Here is a 12,118-nt window from a genome sequence, read left to right on the forward strand (position 1 = left end):
CCGCACGCATGAGATAAAGGTCTAGACATATTTTCTGAAGTCATTTGATATTTCTTTCTCCATATTTGCTTTTTAAAGTAAATTTGAAAATCAAAGTGCGAAAATTTTATCACGAATTATCAAAATACTCGTAAAAACAAAGACAAAGAAAACATGTCTAAAATTTACGGCAAGCAGAAAACTAGTAATTTATTTCGCCAAAGCTGCGAGAGAAATTCTACCCATGTTAAACGACTTCAATTAAAGCGCGAGATAGAAGGAAAACGAAGAATAATAAAGAAGAAAAAGAGAGAAACAGAAGAAGAGAAGCAGACGAGTCGACCATTTATTTTCACATTGCAAGAATCGTGTTTATTTGATGTGTTTGATCATCTCCCAGTCGACCGCAAAAAAAAATAAAATAAAAATTACGTTGGTAAATTTAAATTTTTAATTAAAAATTTTTTTGGATTAAAAACTTTCTCTTTCTTTCTCTCGTATTGAAATATTATTATATGCAATTTTAATATTATTATAATTTTCTATGTGTGAAACAACACCTTCGTATTATTTATTAGAACATAAATTGCATTTTTAAATTCTCATTCCTGAATATTCCACTTTTCACATTAATTTATTTTGGACGTATACATATATTTACAATGGCGCGTGACGATATCCAACACTCTGCGACACTAAAACCGATATCAAATTGTCGATAAAACTCGATCGCAACCAACGAAAACATGACTATACACAGTTCTGTCACGTGAATTCACGTTTAACTTGAATCGCAAATAAGGCAAACAACGCGGCGATGCATTTGCAATTTCGCTGCTCGCGAAAGAGAACCTGTCCTACCAACACACTTTATATCCTTCATATCGTTCTCTTGATAATAGTTGCAACATGACACTCTGTTAATAAAGACGATTTTATACGAGCGGCAAATGACGCGAACACTAATTTCTTTTCGTGAGAAAAAATACACTCTGTCGACATCACCACTGACGACTACATATCTGTCGTCGTTGCAGTAATTTCAAAGACAATCCAGAGTCATTTACCAAGTGGAAACTACGACAAGATTTAATTGTAAATTGAATTTCTTTAATAATTTGACTCTTCTCAATTTACGTAATGCGGTCTCTCAAAAACACTTAGCATAATTTATGTTGCATTTTAGTTTAAATATATATTTTATCATATTACGTCAGAATTTATTTCTATAACAATTATATGACATTTGCGCGCGTGCGTGTCTGTTCGATTAAATTAAATTATTACATAAATAAAATATAAATGAAAATACTATTCTTATATAGAGTATAGAAAACATAATATAATCTTTTCAACAAGTATTTTTTAATGTAATTAATTCTATAGTTGTAAACTTTAAAATCTATAAATGAAATAAACCGGAACTCAATGTTTCTTATTCACTAGATTGCACACGATATTACGTACTAGATGATTATCGAGAAATATATTTCTGACAAGTATATGTCTGACGTAACCGATGAATCAACTATAGTCAATGAGTCGTACCAGGAAAGCATAACATTGTTTATTAATTCCGAGTATCTCTCATCATAAATAAAATGATTCACTAATTTAATGCAGCGTGTTATTGATTTTCGTACACGTTAACTCCCCCCAAAAATGACAATGCTTTCGAAAGATTTTTGTATTTGCATACATCGATTTAAGATCAAATTATCGTCTCACTTCTCTTCGAATAATTGCAAACAGAAAAAGATTATTACTTTAATTTTACGCACATACCGAATATTTTACAATATTTAGTTGTATTTTCCTATTCATTCTAAGCTCCAAGAAAACTCGTATCAACGGAAATGCTACGCAATGCGAAATTCCAATCAAATAATTTACATGCTAATTACTATAATCTAGTTGCTAGGCGCAAGGTGTTGGTATTTGTCACCGTCTAGTGTGAGTGAGATTTAATATTCGAACTTCTTGCCACGCCTAAAGAACACTTTCTATAATCGCGGGCGCGTTAATACTAAAATTAATCCTCTCAATCGTGTGAACGACTTAATATTCATCTTATCCGCGTCAAGACGCCGTCACAAAGCGACTCACGCACGCATGCACGCACAAGCGGCGCCGTTGAAACTTTACAAAGGGACAGTAGGAATTCGCCTTAACTCGGCTACAGAGAACCATAAATTAGAAATGGCGTGATGGCGTCCAGCAAAGTTTGCTACATTGACCGATCCTGCCGCACCACTCTGCGCACTTCAATTTCACTTCGTATTCGCTTTGATCACACGTTCACACGTCCCGAATCGTAGTCTATTGTTATTATGGGAGAACGCTTCGGCTTCTTTAATCCACGCCTCTTGTGTTGTAAACGGCTGGATGAATCTCTAGTCGCTGCTGATATATTGTTTTTAAACGTGAGGTTTGACATAACGGAAGTCGTAAAAAATAATATATTTCTAGAAAATTATTTTTTGCTAAAAGTGCTCCGTGTATATCAACAGCACGATAAAAAGTTGAGATTGTCATTTATGAGAATATTTATAAAGTAAAAATAAAAAATATAAAGATGACTAAAAAATATAGATTTCTTTAAATTTTTTGTAAATAAATAAAAGAATTTTTAATTACGTCTTTAATTTTTAAATATATATATTTCCTAACTTGCAAATTTTGGTACAGAAATAAAAAGAAATAAAGAATGGTACCGAGCAAAATCTATCTGTTCCATAATAGAGACTATTATCAAGGAAAAAGGAACAGGTAACGGTTGGGGGAAGAAAAAAAACACCTGCTCGATAGGAATAGCTACGAATACATATCGATCTCTTCGATTCAAGTTATTCGATATGATGAGAGTTGGATGGAAAAATACGGCTCTAATGCTTGTGCTGCGAGTAGATGATCGACACCAAACGTTGTCGAAAATAGCCGCAAAGTTGTTCACCCCTCGCCACTTTGCCAAACGCCCTCGCAAATGTCTAAGTAGTGTATAATCGCTCAATTTACGATAAGAAAACTCCTGCCGCAATACCTAACTACATTCATCTTATTACTTTATATAATTACTTATTTAAAATACGCATATATTAAAAAATAAATAAATCTTAAAAAATTAAAAGCAACAAAAAGACAGAATATACTTAAAAAAAATAATATTCGTAAAATGAACAAATCTGTAAGTAAATGTATCTTTAAAGTATACATGCTGCGTCATGAAAAACAATTAAAAAAGAGTTTGTTTTCCTTTATTGCACATAAAAACAAAAATCTAATCGCGGTATATCTAATCGGTATCGTCGCTCGCGATTTATATCGTCGCAAACTTCCGGGTTTTATATCGCGAACTGCCCGCACTGTCATAAATTTCGTAACGCGAGTGCAATAACTCATTTATCGCGTACTACGTTAACACATCGCGAAAAAGGTGAGACGACAGACTTTCGTAATGCCAAGCGCACTCACCGACAACGACACGTGGGAACCGCGCGTCTCTCGAATACAAATGCAAAGAGGAGCTAATTATACGGCGAGTTAAGCGAGAAAAGGAGAGAGAAGTAACTGAGATGGACGAGAGACAAGCTTATGAAGAAAGGTGAAAGATGATAAATCGAAAGGCGAGCTGTCGTGTCGTTTTCGCTCTTCTTCGCGCACGATGCTAAATCTATGAGATCATCGACGTAGAGAGACTGACAGAGAGCCTCTCCCATTGATACTCACCGCGTTTTATAGGCGCGATGTGTGTTGTTCGCTATCCTACGTAGAAATTTACGTTCGCTCTGACCAGCAGCAGCCTTGACATTCCGCGATAAATACGTGGCTGCTGCCGAGCGATGGGCTTAAAGCTCTTCTTTCAATGAGCGAATCATACGACGGCGGCAGCTTGTTAAGACACGAGATGTAACGAGTTTGACCTCGAGCGAAATTAAGGGTAGGTCGAGAGGTGAACTGCTGCGACCAAAAATTCGTGAACAACTCCATTGACATCTAGCTGTTATGCAGTAATTCCCATTAGCAGTGTATATAAAAGCTTTACGATGTTTCTCGTACACTTAACATCAAACTTCTTCGTCACGTTATTTATTTTTTCTGTATTTTTCATGCTAATTCATTGTACATTTATGGCAATTTCTTTTTTCGTCGATTTATTCTTGTTAACAAACGAAAACAACTCTACCAACTCTCTATTTTGTTTTTGATTTCTATCTGAAAAAAGATATTCCTCTGTGTCTCGGTACGTGAATCGAATAGGACATTTACCAGCACGTATATCGGGAATTATATATCACACAACGGAAACTTCGCAGCTACTTTTCTCAACGTGTCCAACGCCAGACGACTTTCAATCTCGACCGCAAACTTTTCTCCGTACTTTGTACTCTTTTCTAGATAAGATATTATTTGTGCCGTACAGTTATACGCCCGCGGCGACTTTCTTGACATGTCAGTCTGAGACCTGTATTAAAATACAGAAGCGTAACGTAACATAATACAAGATACGGAACGACCTCGAAAGTTGTAGCGATGCTTAAGTTATTCCACTTTTAATAATCCAAGATAAGACTGCATTAATTTATCTTAAGTAAAATGATCTTTATATTAATTCTTAATTATTTATAAATAGCAGCTCGATTAGGCAAACATCAATTTGAATACCTTTGATTAATGATCATTGACAGATTGAAAACGTCCGCAGGGACGACTTGAAAAAAACATGATTGTCAATCTCGTTCAGCCGAGTTTTCCGCCGTGGAAAAGCTCGTATGTTCGGTATATACGCGCGAAATTAGACGATGAATCTTCTATGAGTCATGTTTTGTTCTTACTTCTAGCACATCACTAGATAAGCCAGCGCCAGCGTTACGCAAAGAAATATCTTTCGGAGGAGGAGAAATATGCGCGATTGAATAATTAATTAACGAAGAAACACGTCTATCTGAGATCAACGACCTTGAATTGAATGTATTTTTTCCTACGGTAATGATCAAGCAAAAATATTTTTATTTATTTTAGAGACATTTTAATTTTGCAGCGTCGCTAAAAAACTTTTTAATATTGATATTACTAGAAAATATGTAATATTATTTTGAGAGAGATGCTTTTTATACATATAATTTTTATTTCCTACACTCACACAGTCCTTTTATATCAAGTTTGCCTTTAATTTTTATCGTTAACGAAGATATATACTATTAATTAAAATTAATTAAAAATAAGTGAAGATAAATTATATGAAGATAACTAAATATAAATTTCTTATTTTCGAGAAAAAGAGAGAGAGTGTAAAACTTTAATAAAATAGATTAAAAGATGTTCTATAAGAGCAGTTAGGACTAGATAAGAAACGAGAGAGCTCTTATTTCTGTGGAATAATTAACATTTTACCTGGTATATATAGTTGTGGATTAAACGAGGAAATTTCTCTCTGCCTTTACCTTGACTCGAGGGAAATTATAACAAAGATGTAAGAAAAAAAAGCTTACATGTTTATATATACCTCGTACCAAATTTACGTTGTTTACACGAGTCTTATTACCAAGTAATAAGACCATGTCTGACAGAGTTAAATAAAGAACATTATTTAAATAAGTAAATGTTGTTTTATTTTAATTTCAAATAAGTAAAGATTAGCTGGGAAGTAATAAACCTCGCGTAAACGGAGAGATAAAGTAGAATGTATCTAATTACATAACAAACAAATTTATTCAATCGCTCAGACTAATAAGGAAAAGGAAAACGAGGATACTTAAAAAAGAGCAACTATTATTTTAGTTGCTCTCACAATATATATCGACGTGTATTCAATTTATAATATAAATTTGAGTACGTTAAATTTACATAAATGTATTTGTCTTGATTATTAACAACTGAAAATAAAATCTAATAAAACTAGAAATATATTTCTGAAAAGTCAACTTTAGAGAGGGAGTGAGAGAGAAAGAGAGAGAGAGAGAGAGTTTAAATCGCATGAGAAGCGCAACAGATTCGCGTGCTTGGATAAGGATTAATGGGGATTTAGGGTTGACTTCCCGATCCTTAAGACGCATCGCAGACATCGGATTTGACGAACTCGGGCCTCTTGTCAACATTGGAGAACCCTTCGCCGCCAAAGTTCCGTTGTTCTTATCCGAGCTGGTCGGCCAGTCGTCGACCGACCAAGAGCGGCTCTCTACTCAATGAATGATTTCCGCGCGACGTTGCCATATTACGTCTGCATTCTGCACCCATTACTGCATCAACCATGCTTTTTCTCCCGTTCGCTCGAGCATGGACGATCACACGCGTTGCGTAACGCATCTGGCGTATTTATTGTTTCGTAGCCTGTTAATGAAGCGGTTTCGTGATGGCGGTGAGCTAAATACTGGTTTCGCCAATGTCGAAACTCCCTCCATTAATTGCATTTGCTGCACGATTTGTTTTTTTAACTTCTAACATCGATTAATTATACAGAAAAAAATTTAGTCTGCTGTTGAAAAACAATATTTAGCAATTGAGATGAACGTCCATGCTCTCTGCGTATAATATTTACGTGGAAAATTTATTCTACAATATGTTTGGATATAGTAAAACTGTAGACGAAACTAATATTTCGGAGTCGATTCTTTATGTAGTTGTAATCGTGTATTGAGGATGATTGATCATCACAAACGGGAGTACGTGATTCAGCTACAACGCAATATAAGCGCGGTACTTCCTCGAGAAAATTCTCGGTGGAAAAGCAAAAGAAGATAAAAAATCTTAAGCGCGTACCTATCATGCCGGAAAAATCCGCGCGTTATTAAAATCCGATCGAGAGAAAAACAACAAAGTAAAGTATAAAATAAAATCTTGAAAACCTCTTCGCGAAAGAGACGAATTTTATTTATAATTAAGATTTGAATTGGCATATTATATTTTAATCAAAGTTATCTTATTACTTTTTTTTATTATTATTCTTTTTATATAAAATTGCACGGGGAAAGAATGCAACTAAAATGTTATTATATCATTTCGATCAACTGTTCGTGAAATACGATTACGCAGGCTCCCATTGTATAATCGTATTAACATCATCGAGCGATTAATCACATACTGATATGAAAATCGCGAAACTTTACCTTCGTTATCGATTAATTATCTCATTTAATAGACAGAGCAAATATTAATCTCGAAACCGCGCGATAATATTTGATATGACAGTTCCGGTCGGAAGAGATCACACGCCTTTCTTATCGTCTACACGTCTACAGCAATATCCGTGCGTAAGAGACTCGTATTACAAATTGAAATATTAAAACAGTTAAGACAGAGATTTATTGCTGTTAGCTTCCTGCGTGACGTAATGTAAAAGCACAATGCGAATCGCAAGCAATTACGTTGTACAAGTAATAACGAGAACATTAGTGGCTATGTAATTGATACTTTTATACGCGTATGTGATAATATTTTATACTGCGATAAAAAAAAGAACGCGTCGCATATACTGAAAATACAGTAAAACTATGTATAATTTCCATATTTAACTATCCATTCTCCTTTGCTGTCTATCCTCCCTTGCTATCCACGCAATTTCCCGTGTTTCCCAAAGAGCTACGTTTAAAACGTTACTTCCATGAGATAATAAAGGGCCGTGTAATAACCTCGCACGCACGAGGAAGAGGAGAGAGACAGGAAAAGCAGGACTACCGGCGCCATGGTGCACCGCCTCCCTTTGTCCCTTTCTTCGCACAACGACCGACGACCTCGCACGATACCCGACCGCGATAGACGAGAAGTCCAGGTAGGCTCGACAAGTGAAAGAAGACTCGGAAAATTCCCCAAGTATACTGGATGTTCGAGGAAAAACTATCTCCGTCGCGCAGGACTAACGCTCGTCTCGCTAGCAGTATTGACTTCGTCGTTCGGGACACCGTGTAGACAGTGGTCGACGCACCGCACGCACGCACGCACGCACGCACGCACGCAGTCCACGCACGCGGGGTTTGTTTACAAGTCGTGCCTCTTTCGCGTTTGCTACCGGAGTTCCTTGACTCGGAATCCAAGTGAAACGACGATGTGATTCTTTACCTTGCGTATACACAAGTCGCACGCGCGTTTCGTCTTCGTCTTTCCCTTCACCCGTCCTTGCCATCCCCCTCTACCACCATCCTTTCTAGCTTACCTGTCGACGTTACCCTTCGCTGTGTCGATTATCTCGATTCACCGCTGCTGCCTTGCTAATCGCGTCGACCGAGAGGCGGTGTCCGTCGATTCTCAACCGCTCGTAAATCACGCAACCGTCATCGATGAAAATGAATCGCCGGCGATTATTGTTCGAATAATCGAAACGCGGTGGATGTCATCGTCACTCATTAACTAACTCTTCCGGCGACAAAACTCTCTCTTTTTCTCTCTCTCTCTCTCTCTCTCTCTCTCTCTCTCTCTCTCTACCGGGATTTGCATTTACGAGGCAATATTTACGCCGCCCAACTTGTTAGTTTATTTAATGTAGTTGGCATCAAGAGCCGAAATGCACGCTCGCATAAGAATCAATTAAATAAGCGATAAAATTCACTTTGAAGTTCATTAGCAGTGAGCACTTTGCGTTTCACAACTTTTACGAGTCTCGCGTTTCTATTGATAAAATTCCATTCCAATTCAAGAATAAATAATTTATAATATACTGAGAAAAGATTAAATTCTTTGATCGTAAATATTAGAATTTGTCAGAAAAAAAAAATTGTTTCACAAATTATGATAAAATATTTGAAAGTAAATATAATTTTGGGGCAGTCTATCGTTATACGGTAAAACTTATTTATTAAAAAAAAATGCAATAATATTGAAATATATCGAGATCATGTATATTCATCAAAAAATAAATACAATGCGGTAAAATGCTTACCGCACTGACGCGATAATTATTTCCAATATCATCGCAAGTAGACAGAATAAAACGTGGCAGACATGACTGTCGTAGATAAATGAGAATATTCACGCTCTGTATAGTAGAATACCATAGAACCGGATCGACCGAGAAGAATGCATCGTCCGATTGTTCGTATTCAATCTATCCAGGTAGATATACGAAGTAACCGATCCAATAGAGAAAGACTCTCGTATCATCATAACTACTAATATCTTTTTACGTTGCAACATCTTTTATCGCGATTCGCGTCAAACGCGGAAGTCGCTATTAAATTGTTCATTACATTATTTAAATTACTTGATTGCTTGAAAAAAATCTTGTTGGTAATCATAATCGCAAGAGATTTTATCGTAATAAAATTTTCTAAGATTATGAATCTTTTAAAAGTCTGACAAATTTGATTACATATTTAATGATTATATATTTGACGTTTAATATTATACGTCAATCGACATGTATAATTTTTTTTCTCCCATATTGTCAAACCCACGTGCACAGTTTTCACGGCGCGGATAGTCGCGCAATTTTTCATGACAGGAGGAATCACATGTTTAATGACTCACCTATCACCGTATTCGCTGCTACTTCCTTGGCGGCGGCCGCGGCTGCTGCCGGTCCATGCGCCAGGAAATCGCTCAGCGACAAGGACGACGCGATGATCTGTCGCTTCTCCTCAAAGTTGAGGTAATCCAGACTATTGCTGCGCTGCGGCGCCGTCACGATCGTCACCGTTTTCGTCGAATGATGATGATGGTGATGATGGTGCTGCTGCTGCTGCTGATGATGATGGTCCACGCTCTTGTCGTTGCCGCCGTTGTCGGTGGCGCCCGGACTGGTGGGCACCAGGTAGACGCCGCTCACGCGTATAGACATCGCGGTGCTCGAAGCCCGATCCTTGCAGCGACCCCGTCTCTTCCGGCGCCAAGGCCTGAGGATCGCTACGAGAGCCGGCAACGGAGCTACCGGGTGGGCCCTGTCGACGCGGCGCGCATCCCGGTGTTCACCTGCTCGAGAGTTCGGCGGCGGCAGCGACTCGCGTCGTCCTCGTTCGACACTTCTCGTTCGCGGCTCCACGGCTCGACGGTGAGATTCGCGCGCGGCGGCCACGTGCTCGAAAGCGCGATCCCCCGACGACGACGAGACGATCGTCTCGAGATCACGTACGATAGTCGTTTTCGACAAGCTCTATCGGGAATTCTCGATCACTCCGTAGACTAACGGGCATCTGATCGTCACGCTATTATCCCAACAGATGTGTTTTCAGAATCTCTATGACACTTGTCAATTGAACGTGATCTCGTGAGCGGCGTTTATTACATCGAGCGCATGAAGCTCTTCGTTATCGCTCTATTGTTGACGTCGGACCAATTAACTTGCAGACGGAAATTCCTTTTCGGTGCGGGAATGACTTCGTTATTCTATCGAGATGATGGCACTGAGCACTTTAGCGGGAACCAAGATAGACGAAAAATCATCGTCTGTGCCGGGACCCCGGCTTCACGGAGAGTCACTGGCTATTTACAACGGAATTCCACGCGATTGGCACACACTATGGAAAATTACTCGCACTCGGAGGAGAACCGCGAGAGCGACTGGCGGACGTTGATGACTGGAGGAGAGTCGCGTCCCTGCGCATCAGCGAATAAGGAAAAGTTAACTACCAGAGCCACTGCCCGATCGTCATGAATGGCGTGCATTGTGTTCACTCGCGAGCACCCGACGATTATACAACGAACGGCGGACTAAACGATTTTCTCTCAAAAATGTATCGGAAAAAATATAACAAAGATATGATCTGATTTACGTGAAAAACGATAAATCCGATTTCGCGATCTCGTTAAATAGATAAATTTTTATAAAAAATTTGGAATAATTTAATATAATTTCTTGCTAATTTTCAAACGTTAAATGTAATTATTAATTTAATATGATGAATATATAATCGACGTGTGTGAGAGATTAATCAATCCGACTGTATAAATGCATTTATAATTAATTGAAATCGGAATCGAATCTGTATTTCACTCGAGAATTTTTTGAGATTAAGGTAGAAAAAAATTTTTCGCATAATTCGACATGAATGTGAATGAATTTTCTGAGGCATTCGGCAATTGGTAGAATCGTTCCATCACTGAAGGATATCGAAGCTGCTGCTTTCCGTGCGATATGAAACGCCGGCCATCGATATTTAATTACTTCGGCGCGATTTACGGCCAGATTTATGAACGATAAAATTATTTCGAAGGATAAACTGATTGAACGCGTTAATGAAAACGCGATAAAATAAAATAATAACTTTATTCGGCGCATGTGTAAGAATAAAAATCGATTCATTTTTAGCGATATCGCTGTTTATGTTAACGTAATATATACCATTCTCTTGCATGATTGCACGAGGAATGTTCCATTTCTCTGTTGCATTATCTTCGAAATAAATTTAAATAAAGCTTAACGTTACGCAATACGTCGCATTGTATAGCGTTTCGTAAATACTCTTGTTGTTTCCTGGATCCTGTTTACGCGAGCAATTCTACGTCATACTCTATCACATTTAATTAATTAATCATTCCCCCATACTAATTTAGAAAGATACTCCAACAAAAATAAATCACTTCGATAAACAAGAGAAAAGATTTATTCTCTTCGTGTATATAGGTTCTTTTTGTCGCGCCTCGCGACATTTCCTGCGATATTTAACAGATAATTAACCACGCTCCATCACCTATCATTCACACTAACGAGAGATTGTAGAAATACCTACCATTAGAAACACTCACTTTCGTACATCGATCGTCACTCGGTCGAGTCACGTTTTCCTAAGAAACAATTTTGGGACGTGCATTTTCTTATTTATTAAATAATAAACACGAGATACAAGGAAAAATATACGTCGGAATTCGGAGCAGAAAAAGAATACTACGTAAGGTCCATTCACGAGCCGAACGACCGACTAACCTTCAAGGACAAATCGGCGATACTAGGGCGTGTTGTGATTCGTTATACACGCGTAAAAATTTTCTTTTCTCCCGTGCTCTCACACACGATCGACGCAAAATGTACGCGTATAAATGCGTGTGTGATACGTACGTACTCTGATAATCGTCGACGAGGACGATTCGGGCAGTGGAGGGCTCGTTTTTCTCGGCAGGATTCGGAAAGAAGCGTCGAGGCGCGGGTAGGCCCGACGTTATATCACAGAGAGCACATACAGGCGTCGGCTCACCTCCGGCTGCTTCCACGGGACAC

The 12,118-nt window shown here is 38.1% G+C and overlaps 1 protein-coding gene across 1 annotated transcript in view; it reads right to left on the reverse strand.

The window, feature by feature from the left end:
• LOC115239834 (phosphatase and actin regulator 2) overlaps positions 1-10,693 on the reverse strand; it is a 183,399-nt gene extending 172,706 nt beyond the window's left edge. Inside the window, exon 1 of the mRNA XM_029814620.1 lies at positions 9,436-10,693. Within this exon, the coding sequence (XP_029670480.1) occupies positions 9,436-9,745 (310 nt within the window). The 5' untranslated portion in view covers positions 9,746-10,693. The remainder of the gene's footprint in view (positions 1-9,435) is intronic.
• Between the last annotated feature and the right edge of the window lie 1,425 nt (positions 10,694-12,118).

Source organism: Formica exsecta, unplaced genomic scaffold (assembly GCF_003651465.1).
Source record: "Formica exsecta isolate Colony F162 unplaced genomic scaffold, ASM365146v1 scaffold395, whole genome shotgun sequence".
NCBI classification, from domain to species: Eukaryota; Metazoa; Arthropoda; class Insecta; order Hymenoptera; family Formicidae; genus Formica; species Formica exsecta.